The sequence below is a fragment of the Armigeres subalbatus genome, chromosome 2 (assembly GCF_024139115.2).
Source record: "Armigeres subalbatus isolate Guangzhou_Male chromosome 2, GZ_Asu_2, whole genome shotgun sequence".
NCBI lineage: Eukaryota > Metazoa > Arthropoda > Insecta > Diptera > Culicidae > Armigeres > Armigeres subalbatus.
In genome coordinates this window covers 91,476,604-91,499,883 of record NC_085140.1, presented here as the reverse complement: position 1 = coordinate 91,499,883, position 23,280 = coordinate 91,476,604, and the positions used below count along the sequence as shown (strand labels likewise).

Sequence of the window (23,280 nt, the reverse complement as noted above, 5' to 3'; positions counted from 1 at the left end):
TATTACAATTAACATTCTGCACGCAAATTAAAGAGAAGAAGAAGGATTTTGTTTCAAAATAGAGTAACTGTACCAGTTTTGGCCACGTTCCTAATTTGATCAGTTTCTCTCATAACTACAAAAGTAAATCAATTTTCGCGTGATTTTTGAAAACGTCGTAAGTCCAAATGAGAGACTCTCTTTCATTACGCTCTCTTTTGCTAATATCTAGGCTAGTTTAAAATTTGTTGCAATATTTTCACCTCAGCACACTAGACAAAGCTATTTTCTTCAGATCGGTAGTGGAAAATCCAATGTAAATGTTAGTATGGCTTTGTATTAATCGAAATGTTTGGGGGTTTTATTAGTTCTAACAGGAAATATATCCCTTTTCTTTCTTCGCTGTTGAAACTAATCGATATTTATTTTTTTGGAAAATATGCATTTTTGAAGGCTGGCCAAATTAGGCACTTAGGTGGCCAAAACCGGTACACTTCCCCTATATGGGCATGTTCATTCTTGATAATTGGTCAATATAAAAACTATAAATTTAAAAGACAGGCCTAGATTTTATAAAAGTAAAATATTATACATGTTTGGGCTATTTTACAGTTATTCAGTTGTAAATAAAATCATTGAAAAGTTGTAAAACTAAATGGAGATTCATAGTACTTATGATATAATTTAGATTATAGGAAAATGTATTTTACAAACTTCTGGATACTGCTGCGGGAACAACTTTGAAACAAATAGTCCTCCTCAGCTTTTCAACATTTGAAAGTGTATGCAAAATTTTCTTCAGTATAGGCCGATACAAATATTAAATTTTATATCACCCCCCCCCCCTTTCAATTTTCCAAAAAATATTGTGGGGCGGATTTTTTTTTTATATTTTGAGCATTATGTATTATTGTTTTTATTTTGGCACGAAATATCTCTATCGGCATAGATATTCTATATCCGATCATATCACGAATTTTAAAGGGTCTCTTGCTTACAGATTTCATCTAAGGTCCCTTGCAATATGTGGCCGACCCATTTCCATTCATAATTTCGAATATCTATTGTTATCGGTATTTGGTATTTATCGGTTGCTCGGCACACGATATCCAACTGTTATAGTCGGAATTAATAATTTTAAACATCATCTGCGTTTCACGATAGAATAGTATATTCGAATTTTGGCGCGGCTGGGACTCCAAATATTTCGAAAACTCGCGAAGGTGTTTCCATGCGATCGCAATTTTACAATCTGATGATATCAGACTGTTAAGATATAGAAATCTTGCGATAGTCTGGTTACTTCAAAGTTTGAGGGGCTGTTCTCGTTGACACTCAACCACATGGTCCTGCTGACGTAGATGGTGAGACGTCCCAAAGAAGCATACGGTCAGCTAGTTGAGCCCATTCCGCAGAAAAGAGCGTTGCGGTATTGATATAGCGTTTCGTAATCATTGGTCAAATCGGAGTCGTCTAGGTGTTCCACAAAAATAAACTGTCAAACAGCTCAAGGTACGGTCAATCGTACCCACCAAGATCTTATGATGAAATGCGTCCTTGCCTCACATCAGCGACTATCTGAATGGGGTCAGACAAAGCTACGACCCTATCTGAAAATCGCTTGCAATAATGGGCGCCACACAGATTTTCGTGATTTAGACAATAGAAATCCCTTCCGTAGTCAATGAATATTTAGTAAATAAAGGGACAATTCCACCTTTTTTACCTGCTCCAGAATGATGCGGGGCGGATATTGCATAACAGTTGCTTCAACGTTCGCACAGACAGCATAGGGTCAGCCCTGAACACCAGTTAAACGAATTACTATCCTAAATCTATTTTTAAAAAATAACTTTATTCACTGTCCTAATCCTAAGCAAATCATAAAATGACTATCTAAGTCCTAAGCTAATTGCAAACTAAGCGTGCGCATTCCGATGGCTGCTGATATTTATAGATGGTGAAATGTATGTTGTATGTTTTGATTCGATAATGATAATTATCGATTGTTGATGTTTGGTCTCCGTGTGGCTCGATGATATCGTTGACTGGATCGTGTATCGGGTCGGTGTGTTTTGGTTTTGCAGTTGTTTTGAATTGGCGGTAACTGTGTTTTTAGATTGGTGGTAACTCCTCCTTCTTAAAAATACTTTGTCCTCAAAGTTTAATGGAACGTTCCTGTGTTGGCATGTTGAGAAATTGTTGAATTTCGATGAATCGTTCTGATGAAACATCTGGGTATGGTGATGCTTGAATTTCTGGTAGTTTAGGTGCTGTTGCTTCCAGGTTGTTCAGGGGCCTTTATTTCAATGTTTATTTTCCTTGATAAAATTTCTTGATAATGAATACAGTTACTGTTATTACTATGAGAAGTATAGTTGAAGCACTGATGGTTTGAAGAAAATGAAAATTCCATTGTAATGATTTGTTTTGCAGATACACGTTTTCCCAAAATACCTCTGTGATTAAGTGTAAGATTTGCCAAGTATTCTGGGGATGGAATATCGATAACGTAATCTTCCAATACTGATAATCCTGTAGTTGGCCTGAAGCTTTTACTATCAAGTTTGATCATGAAATTTGTGAATATGTTGTTGTCCAAGTACAGTTTACAGACCTCGAATTGGATTAGAAAAGATCCTTTCAAATTTTGTGTATTATTGCTGCAATTTGATTTAAAACTTATGTTTACATTGTTGAGTAAAATTGTTGCTTCATCTATTCGTTTGATGATTCCTGTTGCGTATGTTTTTCAAACGTGCAGTTGGCATATTGTATCCTGATTAAATTGGTGATGCATAAGTTCGGAGTTTTTGGCATCTTAGTGTCACAAATGTAGAAAGTGTCGTCCTTTATGCATTCATTATCGACTTCATATATAGCTGTTGTATTAGAAAGGATATAATTCGAGTTTAGATGTACTCTTTTTCATTTTGTATTAAAGAGTCAATGAATTCGTATTCATATAATTCCGATGATAATTGAGGTATTTTATTATGTACATTATATGTGTATCATTCATTGTTACTTGAGTAGATGATTTTGATAAAAGACCTTCAAATGTTGAAGCATAGACATGCTGTTGATCTAGGAATGGTTTCATCTTCACATAATCTGTCATTGATAGGATTCTGCTGCTGGGAATACCATGCTTCATGAGTAGAATTGCATCTTCCAAAATTTCTAATTGATGTTGAACTGTATCCATATTAAGTATAGTAGCTAAAATATTGATATCCATTTCGTGTTGTTGTTTTGCTTGAAAATCCAGATTGAGGAGGTCGTTTGTTGTTTTACTAATTTGTTGTATTCTCATATCCATGGCGTTATTGACAAAAACTTGTCGATTGTTTTGGTTAATCAAATTATTCATAGTATAGTTTATTATTTTCAAATCATCTGCATCCGGAGAACCAGCTATCCACTTCCAAACAGTTCCAATGGTGTTCCAACGCTTCTGTCGATGAATGGTTGGTTTCAATTTATAATATGTGTTATACAAAATGAGTGTTTTTCTTTAGTATTTGATATAATTTTCCATTCAACTTATTTGTTTTTATTATTTCATCGAAGTCTTCAATTATTTCCTCAAATATTGTGAAATTGATTGGTTGAACTATTCTAACAAATCCTAATTGTAGTTTTGCCTTTCCTATCGGTATTATCGCCAAAGGATTGTTATTAAGATCATGGATTTTGAATGTTGATTCCACCAGAATGTATGGCACGCATAAAAGAACAGCCCTAAAAATAAAGATAAAAGATAAAACATTATAATTTTCTTATATTCATTTTATGTATTTTTCGATTGTTACTATCTATAATATATGTATCAAAATCTTCTTGAATTTGTATTTTTTTATATTTACTTTTTCGTTTTGAAATTTCTTTAGATTTTTCAAAAGCATAAGATCCTGGTTCAAAACTGGGATAACTTTTATCTTGTATGTTCTCATTCTTTTTATTATATTGGTTTATAATTTTTTCATGGCTTTTAGCTTTTCTTCTATCTATTGCTTGTGTGCTTAAGTTGTTATTTGTTTCACCTATATAAATATTGTGGGGGGTGTGTTTAACAAAACTGTGAATAGTATTGTTGTATTTATGAACAGCCAATCTTATTAAATGTGGTACATCTATTGCTGGTGTTTCCTTTTTTATACATCTGGCAATTTCACGTAGAGTAGAATGACAACGCTCGATTTGTCCATTTGTCTCAGATCTGTTGATAGGAGTTTTATAAATGTTGATATTCAAATTTCTCAATCGTTGCTCAATAATATTTGAATTAAATGAACTTTCATTATCCATAATGATTATTTTAGGTATATTCCATTCGTGCATGAGATCTAATAAAGCATCTTCAACATCTAAAAGTGATTTGCTTTCTATTGCTCTATATTTTAAGTATTTAGAGAATTTATCAATTGATGTAAGAAACAGATTATCCTGATCATATATAAATATGTCTACATGAACTATTTCACAAGGTTGATTTGGAATTGGTGTTTCTTTGATATTTTTCAGTCTTGCATATCTCACAGGTTTTCACAAATTCTGCAGTTATTTTACCCATTTTTGGAAAATAAAAAGTTTTCAATAATTGTTCTGAATTTTCTTGAGCATTTCTATGAGCAAATAGATGAACTTTTTTTATTTCTTCTAATTGTTTTTCTCTGTTATTTAAATCTTGCACTTTGATTTGAGAAAATCTTGCTTTTATAATTCTTGGATTGAATGTATCTTTATAAATTTCTTGGATAGTAGCCATTATTGGTTCATCAGTAAATATTCCGTTAATTACATTAGGATTTAAAAATTTCTTTAATTGTTCCTTCAAATAATCTCTCGAAAATCTAGGCTCAATGAAAATGTGTCTTTTATAATTATCAAATGGAACTACAAGGCCGTAACTAGATCTTGCTCCAATTTTAAAAAATAATTGATTTTTGAAGACATTTATGGGAGCTTCCGTGGATGGAATAAAGGAATTGTCATCATCTTCAGCGGAGTTCTGGGTTGCGGTCATGGAATTTATTTGAACTCTTGATAAAGCATCAGCCACAACATTTGCTTTACCAGGCTTATAATGAATTTCATGATCGTGTTCTTCTATGAATGCTTTCCATCTTTTAACCTTTGAATTGTTATTTTTTGGAGAGATGGCAAATGTTAGGGGTTGATGGTCAGTATAAATGATAATTTTATGACCATATATAAAATTTCGCAATGTGTGTAATGCCCAAACAATAGCAAGCATTTCTTTCTCATTGGTAGCGTAATTTTCCTCTGTACTAGACAAAGTTTTAGAAATAAATGTGATCGGTCTTTCTCCATCGTGAAAGTTTTGTGATAGTACTGCGCATATGGCTTTATTTGAAGCATCAGTAGTTAGAAGAAAAGGTTTTTTGAAATCGGGAAAAGCCAATACATCTTCTGAAGATAGTATGTCTTTTAATAATTTGAACGCCTTTTTTCCGTCATTATCCAATGAAATTTTAAAGTTTCTAGATTCAGTCTTTGAAACTTGTTTGTGTCCTTTATCACCTTTTAGAAATTTGGTTAAGGGTTTTGCTACATTTGCATAATTTTTAACAAAACGTCTATAATATCCCGATAATCCTAAAAACATTCTAAGTTCCTTCAAGTTAGTAGGCTCTGGATATTTTTTTATGGCATCAACTTTTTTTGAATTTGGCATTAAACCATTTTTAGTTACAATAAAGCCGAGGAATTCTACTTCAGATTTGACAAATTCACATTTGTCTGGTTGAACTCGGAAATTTGCTTTTCTCAAAATTTCGAAAATGATTTTAATATTTTCCAGATGCTCTTCAAATGTTTTACCTACAATGATGATATCATCAATATAAACAAAACAAATTTTCCCAATATGTTCCCTTAGAACATCATCCATTACTCTTTGAAAAATACTAGGAGCATTCTTCAAACCGAATGGCATACGAACAAACTCGTATTTTCCATTGTTCACTGAAAACGCTGTCTTTTCAATGTCTTTTTCAGACATGAGTACCTGGTGAAATCCGGAAGCTAGGTCAATAGTTGAAAAATATTTATTTTTTCCTAAATTCGCAAGTACTGATGAAGTATCCGGAATAGGATAACGATCGCTTATTGTTTTTGTGTTTAGTTTCCTATAATCAATCACTAATCTGTATTTTTTTGTGTTCGAAGCATCCGATTTTTTTGGAACAACCCAAATTGGTGAATTATAGGGAGATCTAGATGGACGAATTATTCCATCTTCTAGAAGTTGAGAAGATTTGACTTTCAACTTCGGATTTTAAGCTATGTGGGTATGGATAAGATTTGGAGTAAATAGGATTGTCATCATGAGTCCTTATTTCTGCTTTGATCCTCGATGTAAATGATAACTTACCATCTACTGGTTGAAAAAGATCCTGAAATTGGGTTAATAATTTGAGTAACTGCTTCTTTTTGGTTTCCTCCAGATGGTCATCTCGTATTTGGATTTGGTTAACTTCCTGTAATTTGTGTGCTAGTAGAGGAATAGAATTATTATTAATTTTCAATACATTATTTTTTGTGTCAATTATTGCTTCCATTTCTTTGAGTGTATCATGGCCAATTATTGCATCAAAGGATTTTAGCTTGTCCATATGATACAATTTAACATTTACCTCAGAGTAAGGTTTAAAAAGTTTTGCTTGTGAAAATTTTTCAATTCTAATGCTTCCTCCAATTGAAGAAACATAAAATGGATTATTAACTGTGTGTGAAATTTTAGCAAATTTTGGATGAATAAAATTCTTATTCGATCCAGTATCGACTAACATTTTTAATGGCTTTTCGCAATTACCATAAAATAAAAAATATGGTAACGCGGAATTTACTCTAAAAATTTAACTCGGCTTCGTCTTCTTGGGAAGATTCTTCATAATTATCCTGGTATTCAATTTTATTTTCGTATCTTTCAAAAGATTCTCCATCTGCGCAAGATTCTTCTGAAAGATTTGGTACTGCTTCAAAATATTGATTCATGTCCGTATAATCCATCGTTTGGATGTTATATTGTTTAGGATTCCTATTAGGAACTGGGGGTCTGTTTGCATAATTCACTTGTTGTGTTTTCATTGAGACATCGGTATCAATAAGTTCAGGTTTGACGTTTGGTTTATAGAAGAATGGGTTATTCGGTGGATTTTTGGGATTGTTTTGGGTAATGAATCTTTGAGGTTGGGAAGGAGCCCATTGTGGATTTGGTGAATATTGGTTGAAGTATTGGTTCTGTGGTTTCATAAATGGAACTATTTGTGGTGGTTTTGGTACAAACTTTGGTGGCATGTATATTGGTGTTGGGTGAATCACTTTATGTCCATGGATTTGCTGCAAAGGACGTGGTGGAATTCTTGGTGGTATTTTTTCGGGTAGAAAATATTTCGAAGTGGAAGGTATGTCAAAAGATTTGGGTTTTGTCATCATTTTTCTTAATTCAATATTTTGATAGGTTATGCAATATGCATACGCATTTGCAAGTGAATCAGGTTCGTAATTTTTCAAGAACTTACCTATATCTCCATCTAAGCCTCTAATAAAAGCGTCAATTGCCTTTTTATTAAACATACTGATCATTGCTTTTGATGCTTCTGGATGTTGGAAGGCAGAATTGGTCTTTATTTGACTTGCTATCAAAGATAAAAGTTTATTAATTTCATCATAATATATTTTCAATGGTTTACCAGATTGAGTCATGTTCATCAATTGGTAATCAAGCGTAGTAAGATCTCGTTTCTCTCCGTAATAAGTGAGTAACGTTTTCTTTATAAGGTTCCAGTTGATATTTACATCTGAATTTACCAAAGCAGTATTTGCTTCACCTTTAATTTTCTACGAATTACGGTGCAAATAGCATAAAATTTATTTTTGGGGAACAGTACTGGAAGAGTTTATTTGGTAAGCTCTTACCAGTGTATCAACATCACGAATCCAACTACTCAATTCGTCGGACGATCCGTCAAAATTTGGAATTCCGTTGATCAAATCTGGTATTTTTTCTATTGCGGATGGGTCAGCATTAGTCCCGTCTGGATTCAAATAATACAGAATTGGATCATTATAATCCAATTCCGGCGGAGTGGAATTTGCTTGTTCTAGAGCATCAAGCCTCTGTAGAATAGTGGTCACATCGATCGTTTCACTAGTCATTGTGAGATTTTTAAATTTGTCTATCAAATAATCCAGAATGATTTAATATGTATGTATAGAATTTATGAAGTTTTCTGTTTTTATTTTAATAAAAATCAATTATAACACTATTATTATAGAAAAAGTTGTTTCACTTTCACTTTCTTTATTAAATTATCTTAAAAGAATACTTACAATATAATCATGCTAACAACCTCGTTGTATCGGAGGCAGTGCGGTTGCAATGCTGTATCGTTTGCAATCTCGACTTTGAAAACAGGTGAGCTCCAATCGTCCCAGTGAAGTTTGGGATCCCTTTTGTCTGCTGCCTAAATTTAACTTGCACCAGTGACTCGGGCGCTGTATCTTCACGGCTGCGTGTATACGCGGTAGAATCGAAACGTTTATATAGCCCACCAGGCTGTATCGCTGTGGCACTATTAAACTCTCACACTGTTTTTAAAGAACCAGTGCGATCTTCACATTCACTTATATGTTTGTTCACGTTTTATCACTGACAACACAATGGAATGGAATTACGCGCTGGTCCCTATTCGGGCGCCAGTTAAACGAATTACTATCCTAAATCTATTTTTAAAAAATAACTTTATTCACTGTCCTAATCCTAAGCAAATCATAAAATGACTATCTAAGTCCTAAGCTAATTGCAAACTAAGCGTGCGCATTCCGATGGCTGCTGATATTTATAGATGGTGAAATGTATGTTGTATGTTTTGATTCGATAATGATAATTATCGATTGTTGATGTTTGGTCTCCGTGTGGCTCGATGATATCGTTGACTGGATCGTGTATCGGGTCGGTGTGTTTTGGTTTTGCAGTTGTTTTGAATTGGCGGTAACTGTGTTTTAGATTGGTGGTAACTCACCTCCGCCGATCGACCTTGGAGGCCTATTTAGATTTCATGCGTCGGATGGCTGCTTTTGAAGAACACTGGATGAGACTTGAAGAAGCTGTTAAAAGTGCTCGAGCCAACATTTCAGCTGCCCAAGTCAGTGAGTAATTATCTCCGGGTGCTGCAGCCATCCTGGTTCTTCCCGTTTCTCAGCCTTTTCTACTCTACGCTCCTAAATTTTCCGCCAGGTAGCATCTGTAATCCATTCTTTTCGTTTAATGCGCAGCTCGCCCAAGTTGTTCTCGCTGGTTTCGATAAAAGCATTCTTCGCCGCCCACTACTCTTCTAGACTGCTAGCTTCCAGAACATGCACTACTCGAGTTCCAAGTTCTTCAACGAACGATCTCTTCACCGTTTTTCTGCAGACTGCAGACGGGAGAAGCGGGTGCAGGTGGACTCCCCAGCCGACAATGCAACAGCCGCAACAACCGGCGATAATCGCCTCTTCTACGATATTTCACAAAGTCTTATTGGAGCAAGGACAAATTGGTGGATGCCAGAGGAAGACGCGATATGTCAGTCACTCACCGATCCAACTGATCAGTTTAAACGTTGGCTCGACCACTTAGAAAAAGTTCTTCAAGTTTTGACGACTTATCCTAACTCGTATATAGGGAAAGGTTGACAATTCTCTGACGGCAGCCGGCATGTGAGAATCATACTGTCATGCTTTGCATCATACTGGAGCAGGTAATTGAATTTCAAGACTCCCAACATTTGGTACTGATTAGCCACGGAGAAGCCTTCGATCGTCTGAATCACACAAAAAACTTTGGGTGTCCCAGGGAGGTCTAAACAAAATCCTGTGCAATGGAGTCACTAGAGTGAGGCAAGGGTAGATGTATTGAATCTCTGTTGTTGTTGCTCATCGTAATCGACAAAGCCAAGGGCCGCTCTAGCATCCAACCACCATAGAGCAATCGAATGACCTCGACTCAGAAGATGATACTGCTCTACCAAAGCAACAGCGCTTTACCATGTAGAGTAAACAGGTCGGTCGTACACTCCCACTTATCATCGTCAGTAAGACCAAATCGCTGTATATGAACAACTCCAACTACTCGGTAGCCGGGCAAACAGTGGACTAGGTCAAAAACCAAAGCCAGCCAACGTCGGGTGGCGGACCAAGATCAACATAGAAACTCAACTCTAACGTGAAATCTGTGATGTTCTATGCCAGTGAGAATTGGTGCGTATTAGCAGAGATCACATATATTTGCAAGTATGCATCAGCCGATGTCTACGTTTTTCAGCTCGGGCCTGCCTGGTAGCCTCACAACTGGAATGCTGAGCCCCATCGACAATGCCATCGAAATCCAATATCAATAGCAACTCCACAGTGTGAATGGACGAAGGCCGGTCTCACACCCGTAAGAGCAGAGACGAAATCTGCAAGCAAGCGCTGGATAGGAATCAGGCAGGACATCGCAGAAGATGCAGCATCCTGAGATATCCTGGCGACGAAACCCTAACAGAGAAATAAACGAAGTCGATAGGAATCAGACTTGGGCCCAAGTCAAGGATGGATAGAGAAGGAACCCGTGTCGTATAGCCTATGTAACAATACCCATCGCTATTTTCACAAAGTCATACATAGAGTTTGTTTTTAAACTTATTTGGAGGAATGTTTTATTTTTCATAAAACAAGTGGAACTTTCTCTCTAAAAGTAAGGTTGTTTTCAGTGTATCGTACCTTTGCTTAGCGTAAGGTATTTAAAGGAAAATCTGCAACCAGACACCTGAGAAGACATCTCAGATCGTGTGAGACTATGCCGCTAACAAGCATGACATTCCAATAATTTTAGGAGCATGGGCATGCTGATATGACGTGCTCCACCGGTTCTACTTCAGACTTCACCTATGTATTTCGTATATGTAGCCCGGGAAGTCTGCAATTTTCCAAAAAGAAAAAAGCAAAATTACTTCAGAAATAAGTTTTAGTGTTTTTTTTATAAATAAAATTTGTGTTAATTTCACTACTGTATAAAAATATGTTACAAATATTAATATTCTTTGTTTTATCTATACGTTCTTTGCTATGATTTTCTATTAATATTTCAAATTTTCCACGGAATAATTGCATTATGGACTTTTTTTTCGTTTTCTTTTTATTTTTTTATTCCCCCCTTCCCTCGTACCTTCCAAGAGCTGTCGGACATAAAATAAATTAAATATTTGGATCGGCCATTTTTGTGATAAAATATACTTATGCAGAAAGTTCCATTAAAAACTGAGTGGGTGTTGCAAACATTTGTACGAGTTGATGCCAAATGCGTCATGTGCAAACCATCGAGAATGGAATCGTAATGAGCGTCAGGGAAACCAGCTATATTGAATCATTATTTTGCACGTCAAATTATCTTATCATTCTAATAAAAAATCCATATACGCTAGTGAGTTATAACTGGCACTGTAGCGTCTAGCGTTGATCTTGCAAAATACTCATAAAAATGTTACCTCTCGATCTTTCCTCCCTTTTTACCATTCTACTCATCGTGAATGAGCGTAAGGAAGCAATTATTTTTTTTTACAGTTTCACTCTATCTGGGCTATAGAGAGTTTTGTGTAGTATATTTAGCTCTTTTATCCACTTGCACAAATTATTTTTTACCTGAATCGATCAATTTGGCTCAGCACGTACTTTCGTTTGTGGTCTCTGAGGTGCACTATTCGGGATCTATTTTCACTTGGTTGTTGTCCGAAAGTCTACATCTTTGAGTTTGCTTTGACGCTCTGAATTTGGGCGCTCATGTAAATCGCGCCTGAAAGAGGTATCAAACCTGTTTCAGATGCCATTTGACGTTCAGATAGAACATTATCTAGATGCACCTCGGATCACCGTTGAGTCATTCAGGGGTCCATATAGAGTAATAATCTGCCACTGTAGACCTCGGATTGGTTTACGGCCAACCGAAGCTACTTGAATATTGTTGATTACGTTGAGAAACAGCAGTTGCACAACTTTTGTGAATAACACAGATAAACACTATGGCTCTTTAGCTATCTTCACTTCAGTGGAATCGACGCATGTATACTAAATATTATTTACTAAATTTACAGATACAGATTTCGTTAGGTTTTGGTTCAGAATTGTAAAAAATCAAGAAATGATTCGTTAGGAGTGGGGTTTATATTTATTTTCAAAATAATGAAAATTCCAAAGTTCGAGGAATTTTTAAAATATTTTTCTATATTCTTATAGACCACACTTCTTTATTTTTGTTTTATTACGAAACACTATTTGAATTTTTTTCCTATTCAAATTTATTTCAGGTGATTAAAATTAGTCCAGATTGATGATTCAAATGTTACAATTTATTGCTCTGAAAATGTGTTAAAAGAAATTAGAATATATTTATTGAAATGATAATATAACTGGTTTGGTTTGGAATACATTTAATCAACCATTTTCCGATCTCTTGTTTAATATTTAAAAATATACTTGCACTGTTTACAAAACATCAGTGCGAATTCCATTCTATTTTTTTCTGTTTCTCCTGCTTTCCTTGCAAATATTTTTTTAATTTCCTTTCCAAATATCAGTAGAGATCCTTTTATAGTTATAGTTTATAGTTGATAAAATTACAATTTTTCATAACTTTTTTCACTAGTGAATAATGGACATACTTAATTTAGAAACCTATTTTTTAACATAAAATGTTCATTCAAAAATCATTTTTCACGTTTTCCCCTCTCACAGATAAGCATCGTACTTGTTTTGACAATCGTTCAAACTCCACCTGTGGAAACCACTGTGCTGCGGTTAATCACCGAGGCGCTCCAAAACAACATCGCCGGCATACCGCTGATTCACAAAACCGAACACTTCGACTTCGACCCGGAGGTTAGCAAAAAGCGGCGAGAATTGTACTACGAGGTAAGTTTCTACGCATTTTTGTTTCAAATTTATTTATTGCCTACTATCATGGTATTGAAAATGAAAAGTTGCTTCCTTGCTAAATCAATTAATTTTCGTTTTCGTGACGAGTCCGTCACCCGTCAGAAGCGAACTCTATGAGCTGCGTCCAGTCATGCGGCAAAGCCGGTAGAACGATGAAACTGCTTCTAGCATTGACTAGAAGATTGGTTCTCACTCGGCAAGCGATTGCCGATGACCGTGTATAACGATTTAGTCACGCTTCATGCTGTTCTGTTTGGAGGGACTTTGGTTGAATTTCGAATTTTGACAACGTGTTTTGGAAGGTTTTGTCCGTAAAGTGCATCGATATGGAACAGACAAACAGATACAGAAGACTGGTTTACCAAATAATTCAAATTATCAATAGTCCGTTCTCGTGCGATTCAGATTTATTCGGGTTTGACGTTTGAACACTACCTAGCGCCATATGGTGCATGATTTGTTCAAGTCGGAGAAAATTTTAGATCATTATTGGATCCATGTTGAAGAATTGATTCCATATGTTGATTTTATTTGTTTGAGGGAAGCCACCTGACCAAAATTTAACGACTCCAGATATTGTTTGTTGCAGTTTTGATAACATTGCAACTGAAAACCTTAACACTGATATACACTAATTGGATTACTTCGTTCTAGATATACGCGTCACGATGAGTTCGCTTTTTTGCAAGTTATTAAATCATGCAAGGATCTTGTGTGATTTATTAAGGACGGTTATATAACAAGGGATCGACGGAAAATTAAGTCAGGCCCTATTCCTATATTTTACCACGAGTTATGATATGTCTGACTACTTGGACTGTTGGTAATTAGCACATGCATCTGAAATGCTTAAGTTCAATGGCACTGCGTGTAAACAAGCCAAGATGATTGATGTCGTTTATTATTGTAAATTATCAGCGGTTCTCAAGTATCCATGTGTTCGATATTGTTTAATTTATTTATAACCATCTAAACAGATGCCATCAAATCAACAATTTCATGACACACTACACTCAGGCTTCCTTAAATTATCCACTCACTCACTCATGTGTATCCACCTCTAGGGAAAACCGCTTGATTACGTAACGCAAAAATTAACCATTTTAAACCCCCGTCCCTCCTATGTCACATTTTTTGTATGGAACATCTGACAATTTTGTGTGGATCGTCATACTTCAGACCAGTGGTGCAATTTATCAACAATGTCTGCTGAGTGTGATTCTTTTGTTTTGTATTTTTCTCTGCTCCTCTTTGCCTATGACGGTGCCTTTCAGTCAGTAAGGCAAAGCAGAAGTAGCTTAGCAAACTCGGTTTGTCAACAGTGGGCTGAAGCTGATGATCATTCGGCACAAATTTCCTGTCATTGTCTTTCAAGTGATAGTATTCACCCATGCATTTATATAGGGCCGTCGCATTCACGCAGCAGCGAGTGAACTGGATAGACTGTCACTACGGGCTGCGTGTGCAATGAGAAGAGAGGTCTTTTGTTAACTTTATCTTTGATTGTTGCTACTAATCATTTTCAGTTTTCACTGCTAGGAAGTGAGTGTGAAGAGGAAATGGTATCAATATCCAACAAATTTCAGTCACTGAGACTGAGAATTCGCACCACTGCTTCAGACAACCCTTTCCTCCCCCTTCTTAGCGTTAAGCCCTCAGTACACTGTTTGTCATGATGACAAATATTTGAATTCGCATTCTATACCGTCCCGCCCAGACCGTTACGGGGGGCATGGAGTGCGATCCTCTCGTTTAATAAACAATGTGCACTCGCTTGGCTGTGGATATACAATAGTAAAGCACATGTGGAGATTGGACAAGTCAAGCATCCGAAAGATATTCAGTTTGCAAAAAAGAGAGCTAACCGTGGTGGAGGTTGGTACTCGGATTCTGATAGCTTTTCCGCAAACGTGACCTTTAAGTGGTCTTGTTGTGTAGGGGTTATCACGCCTATCTAGAGAGTAGGAGGTTGAGGGTTCGAGTCCCTCCAAGACTCGTGGATTCTTTTTCGCAAATTTCATATCAATTTGTCCATTTCGAAACATATGCTGTGCATATGCACAGCCAAGATATTTAACAAAAAAATGGTTTTCGTACAGCCGAGTTGCCGAATAATATGCAATTAATTGACAAATATTTGTCAAGTCAGCCTTAATCAGTCTGATAGATGTCCGGATAAACTTGACAAATATTTGTCAATATGACAAACAGTGTACTGAGGGCTTTACGTTATTTATGGCTCCCGGACGGCTGCTCGATTTAGCCTTAACAGAACCTGCAAGTCAGATTCCTATCGACTATCGACGCGAACAGTAAGATCGCTTGAATCGAAATAAATATAAACTGTGCTTGCTTGTGAAAGTCAGTCATATTTGATTGAATATCGAATATTATTTCGTTTGTTGAAACAGGCTGCAATTTTAAACGCCGTTAAATTTTCGAAACTGTTTGCTGTGTACTCACCTTTTGTTTAATGCCAAGGATTGTTCCGCAGGGGAGGTAAACATGCACTACACTGAAGGGAATACTTCCTCGGAGTCGGACTCCAATGACTGACAGATCTGAGAATCATCACGGGGAATATCCATTGAGTTTAGGTTATTCCTACCTGCATTACATATCCACTAGCATTCCCCTCCGAGGAATCAATCCAGGGCAGCGGAGGAAACACTGTGTGACCTTTGTGGAGGGCTAGTAAACTGTTGTTCATCAACAGTTCTTGGTTTCGAAGTTTCAAAAACCCTTTGATGTTCCACTCAAGGCAGAGAATGACCTCCGATGGAAGTGTAGGATTTGGAAAAGTTGAAAGTTTTCCTTCTTTCCGATTCCGATGCAGTCGAGAGCAATGGTGTCCCTGATACGTTGCGCTGATCGCTGAGGAAGTTGATGCTTTTCAAGTTCATTTGGATGTTGTCCAGACCAGGCCAGAGATGCGTTTGGGCCCGTAGGCGGGACCATTAGAGAGCGCTGGTGTAGGTTGAGGAGGTGTTTACTACTCGGGTTGGAGTGCCCGGATCGTTGTACGTTGTACGTTCATGACTCTGGCAGCCAGTTGAGTTTGGTTGAACTGTATACGAATCCTCCGGAGAAACAGCGCATTGATACCTTGCGCTTGCAAAATGGCTTGCAGGGGGATAATGCGTCTCCCAGCGTCACACAGTGGGACCAATTCCAAAACAGACGGTCATAAATGTTTGAAGTGAATAAAATGGTCTCGCAGGCCACATATTGTGATTTTTCATGGAATAGATGGTTCATCTTCTCGGCATCAATGACCCATAAGCTAAAGTACAACTATCGGAGCGAGAGGTGGGGCACCAGTCGTCGCAAGCACGCTTTAGTGCCATATGACAACGTACCAAGTGGTGCCCCATCAAATATCAATGGCTTACGCCGCCAATGTAGAGTTCTCTTTATATGAACATTTCCACAAGTATTTAATTGCCGATTTCAGCCGCCGTGCTGAGGAAAAAAATATTTTATTGCTAGAAATTGTAAACATATGGAATAGGTTTTGTTTAACCGAAGTAAAGCTGTAGAGGCGCAAGTTGTTACTTGATATTACGATTCATGTGAAAAACTCATGATATTTTTACAGAGTAAGTTTGGAAAATTAGAAGTAAGGGATAAAATAAAATCCTCTCCCGAAATTATCCATTGCGACTAGACATAACATGACTTGATAGTTTATCCTACTTTCATTATCAATATTTTCAAAATCTCAGAGCGCAGGAGCCTGTAAGAACTAATGATCACGTGGGATTTCCTTAACAAAAGTATGCGTGAGACAAGAACAAATTGTGCTAGGGGGCCGTACACATATTACGTAAGCACTTATGGGAGAGGGGGTGGGGTGAATGGCTTCTGTCGTTTTCTTACGCACCATGTAAATAAAAAAAACATTTGTTTGAAAGAAATCTTACATGAGGGAGGGGGAGTCGAAAACCACAGAAAAAAAGCTCACGTAATAAGTGTACGATCCCTAGACAATTTTAAACTGATGTCACACCATTGCATTGGGGCAAATGAGAAGTAGAAAGAGAAATTTAAACAAATTGTGCGTTTCTGCACTTATCAAAATTGATTGGCAATACCGAAAGGACCACCGTCAGTAAAACCGAAATAACTGAGCGGGCGGAGGGTGGCGGAACCTAATTTCTTCAGGATTGGATTCCTGACAAAAAAAAATGAAGCTTCAGTGTGAATTTCATTGATGGGTACCGATGGGTACCTTTTTGGATTTTACAATGAATACAGCAAGAAGATAATACAATAATAATTTTATACATAATTAAGACCGAGTACTATCTGCTCGATCAAAAATAATTGACGAACAAGCGTGGCTTTATTAGTTTTAGGGCTACACTTTGTTATGGTGCCAAATATAATAGGTTTGGGCGATGTATACGTTGTGACCAACATAATGAACAGTAAGATAAATGTTACAAAATTTAACAGAATTAAAAATCGACAAGATGCTCACCTTGTATTGTATTGGTAAGATCCACCCGAATAAAATGACTCAAAACTATGTTTACATCATCGTCAAGTATTCTACTAACAACCCATGACTCAAGTTATCAATTTGGATCTATTTGAAAAAATGGTTTTTGACCGTCTTTTTGAAGATTGGTCCTTCTGTGCGTCAGTGGGTTTACCGCAATCCGGTGCGGGAAAGACGTCTGCACTGGAGAGGTTGACTACCGAGAGATCTGCACAGGCTCTTCTTGTTTGTGCATTTCTTCGTCCACTGGATGCAGAGTTCGACCTGGTCGTTCCGAAGGGGCTATGACGTGCGGTCTAGACCTGTGCGCCGATTGAAAATTTGTCGGCGGCGGCGTGGGTCGGCTTGAGCTTATTTCAAGCAATTTAAATTTTCCGAAATTATTCCACAAATTCCCTTGAAATACCTCCTCGATATCCTCCAAGTTCCTCCAAGATTTTCTCCAAAGGTTCCTAGAGGAATTCCTCCAGAACTTTCTCCAGAAATTCCTCCAGGAGTTCCTACGGAAGTTCCTTCGGAAGTTGCTTCGGAAGTTCCTTCGGAAGTTCCTCCAGGAATTTCTCCGGAAGTTCCTTCAGGAATTTCTCCGGAAGTTCCTTCAGGAATTTCTCCGGAAGTTCCTTAAGGAATTTCTCCGGAAGTTCCTTCAGGAATTCCTCCGGAAGTTCCTTCAGGAATTCCTCCGGAAGTTCCTCCAGGAATTCCTCCGGAAGTTCCTCCAGGAATTCCTCCGGAAGTTCCTCCAGGAATTCCTCCGGAAGTTCCTCCAGGAATTCCTCCGAAAGTTCCTCCAGGAATTCCTCCGGAAGTTCCTCCAGGAATTCCTCCGGAAGTTCCTCCAGGAATTCCTCCGGAAGTTCCTCCAGGAATTCCTCCGGAAGTTCCTCCAGGAATTCCTCCGGAAGTTCCTCCAGGAATTCCTCCGGAAGTTCCTCCAGGAATTCCTCGGAAGTTCCTCCAGGAATTCCTCCGGAAGCTCCTCCAGGAATTCCTCCGGAAGTTCCTCCAGGAATTCCTCCGGAAGTTCCTCCAGGAATTCCTCCGGAAGTTCCTCCAGGAATTCCTCCGGAAGTTCCTCCAGGAATTCCTCCGGAAGTTCCTCCAGGAATTCCTCCGGAAGTTCCTCCAGGAATTCCTCCGGAAGTTCCTCCAGGAATTCCTCCGGAAGTTCCTCCAGGAATTCCTCCGGAAGTTCCTCCAAGAATTCCTCCGGAAGTTCCTCCAGGAATTCCTCCGGAAGTTCCTCCAGGAATTCCTCCGGAAGTTCCTCCAGGAATTCCTCCGGAAGTTCCTCCAGGAATTCCTCCGGAAGTTTCTCCAGGAATTCCTCCGGAAGTTCCTCCAGGAATTCCTCCGGAAGTTCCTCCAGAAATTCCTCCGAAAGTTCCTCTGGAAGTTCCTCCAGGAATTCCTCCGGAAGTTCCTCCAGGAATTCCTCCGGAAGTTCCTCCAGGAATTCCTCCGGAAGTTCCTCCGGAAGTTCCTCCAGGAATTCCTCCGGAAGTTCCTCCAGGAATTCCTCCGGAAGTTCCTCCAGGAATTCCTCCGGAAGTTTCTCCACGAATTCCTCCGGAAGTTCCTCCAGGAATTCCTCCGGAAGTTCCTCCAGGAATTAATTTGATGATTCTGGACCCACACCCTCCCCCGCGTAACACTTTTTGTATGATTTTTTTTTTCTATGGATCGTAAAGCTCGGCCTGAACCCTTCCTTCCCGTAATTTGTGAAAAGTCCCTTATGAGAAGCTCTGAGTGAGTTGGTGTAGCAGCTTTGAGAGGTCTGGGGAGCGGGGGGAGACAATAGCAAGATCGCCACCCATGGTTCGGTGGATGAAGAGGAGTTAGAAAGAGACTTGGATGGTTGAGCAGTGCACATAGGAGTACGCAGTGTAAAAGCGTGACCAAAACTATGTCAATCATTTTGTCGTCTGTAAATGCGTTCAATATAAACAGTAAAGTGTATTTTTTGTTTTTATGCTGTTTACATTCATCTAGCAGAGAAGTAAGACCATTCATTGAAGGCACCAGTTATTGTTATTTGCTAGAGCACCACTTGGCGCAAGAACGCTATCTTTGAGAACTACAGCGTGCTTGCGACGAGTGGTGCCCATCTCTGGCTCCGTCAGTGAGTATGATCTTCTTTATGTTAATCCTCATTATTTGATTATTACTTGTTTAATTTTCCAAAAAAGATGTACTTTGTTTGTTTACTTCTGCTATATAAATTTGTCATCAGATAATGTTAAAGTCCTTGGATAATGTTCTGTAATATCAAATGGTACAGATCTAATAAATACGAAATGCAAATCAACCGCTTTGTTTCTTAAGGACAAGCATCACAGAATCCAAAACAAAATTCACTCGCATTTTCGAGGGCACACCACTCAATATGAAAGCATCGCATAACTGTCATTTTTATTATTCCACGCATGCTGCGACGCAGCAAAGCTGAAATAATAAAAACAAAAGTTGTCCGCTGCCTCCGTATTGAGCGGTGTGCCCTTGAAAACGTGAGTCAATTTAGTTTTGTATTTTGTTATGCTTGTCCTTAATAACCTTTTACATCCGAAAAATGCGTATGCTTTTATGGATTGGTGTGTTTATCAAAGCCTTAAACATAATTTATGTAAGCTTTGGAGCTCAAAACCTTGATTATTTAGTTTTCGTCTAGCAAATCAAAATTTTATTATGTAAAACAAATAGCAATAGCAATTAATATCATGGTTATGGATCACCTGCAAATGGTTTCAGATCGATCATGTTTGAAAACGTTTTAAATACCAATATTAATATCCTTCAGAATATTTTTCATTGAAGTGAAATCAAATTGGTTAGTGTCGTGACTCTGGAAGGAGGCGATTTCGTTCTCCCGTTGTATTTTTAACAGATCATTCTCAATCCTCCATTTTTGGACTTCGAGTCTTAGAAGTTAGTTTTTCAGATCTAGTACCCATCCAATTTTCCTTCGATTCCTCGATCTCTTCCTATCTCGATGGTCCCTTCAATATCGAGATGTGGAGAGGCGACTGTAATTTATATAGTTAAGAGTCGAACAGTCGAGTTAAGTCGAGTCAAGTACAAGACACTGAAGACGACCACACAGTTGTGGTCGAAATACGTATCTGCAAAGATAACGAAAATTAACTGGTGGAATTAAATGGACAGTACTTAATTCGTCTTAGACGGTTTCGAACATATGATTGTTTTCTCGATCTGATTATGAAAGGTCGAAATGTGCATACAACTTATTTTAATGGTGCGTAATGATGGTAATGTTGAACCTAAATCTTATAAAAGAACCTTAAAACCGCTCGCTTCCTTCGAGCTCCAGATGTTCCCAGAAGTGGTAAGTTGACATAGGGGAAAAGACGGCTTTGGCAGGTTTTGTTCTATTATTGGCAGGGGGGTTTTTGTTGACCAAATTTTATGAAATTTGGCCACAATATTCTTTGATATGCAAAGAATGTTTAGGCCAAATTTGAGCCTAGTCAGTCATAAAAAAACCCCCTGCCAATAATAGAACAAAACCTGCCAAAGCCGTCATTCCCCCTACCAAATTATAATTATTTTTACATTTTTACCGTGAAAGTTTGGTATGTCGTTTCTAGCGAGTTCGAGTTCTACGGGGTCACTCCTTTAAGAGTATTATTTATAGAAAAATTACTTGTTTTCATAAGAATTTCAGAAAAAAAAGCTTTTCGAATAAGGGAGAATTTTCCGTGGGATTCTTTTAAGAAATTCCCATGGAAATTTAGCGAAATATATTCAATTTGCAAAAAAGAGCTAACCGCGGTGGAGGTTGGTACTCGGCTTCAGATGGCTTTTCCGCAAACGTGACCTTTAAGTCGCCTATCTAGAGAGTAGGAGGTTGAGGACACGTGGATTCTTTTTCGCAAATTTCATATTAATTTGTCCATTTCGAACACATGTGCTGTACATATGCATAGCCAAGATATTTAACAAAAAAAAAAATGATTTTCGTACGGCCGAGTTGCCGAATTATATGCAATTAATTGCTCCCGTGAAGGTTAAATAAATTTTCTTGTAGAAATTCATTAGAAATTGCTATACAAATACATGGAATTCCACATTATGACTCAACAACATCAGTGGATTGAGAAACACTGTCACCGGTTTATTGCCCCGCTATAGCCTGAGTGGAGTAAATCAGTCTTTTCCTCATTCTGTTTATTTTCGGCACCTGCCGCTAAATTCGAACTGAAGCTGTGATGTTCATCAGCCACATTCAATGGCAAGGTCGGCCTGTCTATAGATGTCTATAGAAATAAACAAAATCGCGTTTCCTGAAGCCGCTTGATTTTCGGCATCATTGAGATTATCCATTGAACAAATCAAATTAACATTTTTTATATCTCACGTATGCACTTCTGAGGCAGAATTATATAAACTTATTGATAAGATCCATTGGTGGCACATCTCTTTATTTGATAAAATTCAACCTTCGTGCCACTTTTTATGTGGGGGTTATCACATTGCACGGATCAACCCCTCCCCCTCGAAGCCTTACGTAATTCACGGGCGTTATCTTATTGTTAAAAGTTTATTGACACACTGAGCTAACTCTACCTTTCTTGTTTTATGCTTTATCATCCAATTTCAGCAACACGGATATCGCGGAGAGAAGGCCATCGAACGGCTGGGGCTCGGAATTGATGGCAAGCATCGGGAACGTGCAGCCCAGCAGCGAGCCCGCGACGAAGGGCATCTGAATGGGTTGAATGATCACCAGCCTTGAGAGCCTTGCGATGGTCATGTGTCGTGTGAACTGAGCGTCTGTAGATGAGTGCATGTGTGCTGTTTGACATTGGTTGACCAATGATATCCCCTGTGCTGTTTTTAGTCATACTCGCGTGTATCCGAATGGTTGAAATTGTGTAAAACTAAGATAGTGACCACTGTTGCGACGAGAGAAGTAATGAGGCTGATTGAGGCAATTGGCTTGATATTGTCCGAGTATTGCTACCAGAACTAGTTTTGGAGGCAGTTACCATTTCGATGTGGCAATGTTTGTGGAACATGTGCAATACGTAAACATATTTTAATGAATAGTTAAGAACGAATAAAGTTAATAAGATGTTTTCTATGATGTATTTATTCTAACTTATCACAGCCATTTCTCTTATTTTGTTTAAAAATCTTTCTGTATGTCGCTGAAAATGTAAAATCATTCTCCACAGATTAAACACATCTGCTCCACGCCGACCTTTTATCAATCTATTCTATAATGACCCAAACCTGCTTTTGACGTTGTCTATCCCATGCAAATGCATCCTTTATTCCAGCAGTTTCCTTCTGGACTCCCACTGACTTTTTCCATTATTTTTATTATAATGATAAAATGCTAATTGAAAACCCCGATGAACTATGTCTTGTTCGCAGTGGCTTCAGAAGAATGTCTCCTCGTAAACCAGAAACCAGATACGGTACTGGGCATCAGTAGCAAGTAATTTGATCTCTCCGTAATTAACTTTTGTGCGAAACAGGAGCATATAAATTGCATCCTATCCCAGAGTCTCATTTGTAGGGTTAATTGCTCAAAACAGCCATACCGAGTCCGCCTCATACAATCCGAAGTGGAAAATCTGCAAACAAGCTTCGCCTTTCAGTAAATAGTGTCCTTTTATTATGCGGTCTGCGCATTACATGCTATACAATAACCGTCTTTCCTGTCATTTAGTATCCTCCGAGTCTTCTGAAGACTTCCTGCAGCGACATGATTCACCGAAAAATGTCATCAACCATCCCATCCGCTGCTAATTATACCTACAACGGTGGAGCATTTCAAAATTTCCCCCGCT

At 37.9% G+C, this 23,280-nt stretch overlaps 1 protein-coding gene across 1 annotated transcript in view; it reads left to right on the top strand.

Annotated features, from left to right (window-relative positions):
• The window catches only part of LOC134214702 (uncharacterized), a 33,465-nt gene extending 10,902 nt beyond the window's left edge, over nucleotides 1–22,563 (top strand). Inside the window, exons 2-3 of the mRNA XM_062694021.1 lie at nucleotides 12,760–12,936; nucleotides 22,083–22,563. Of these exons, the coding sequence (XP_062550005.1) occupies nucleotides 12,760–12,936; nucleotides 22,083–22,217 (312 nt within the window). The 3' untranslated portion in view covers nucleotides 22,218–22,563. The remainder of the gene's footprint in view (nucleotides 1–12,759; nucleotides 12,937–22,082) is intronic.
• Nucleotides 22,564–23,280: the final 717 nt, after the last annotated feature.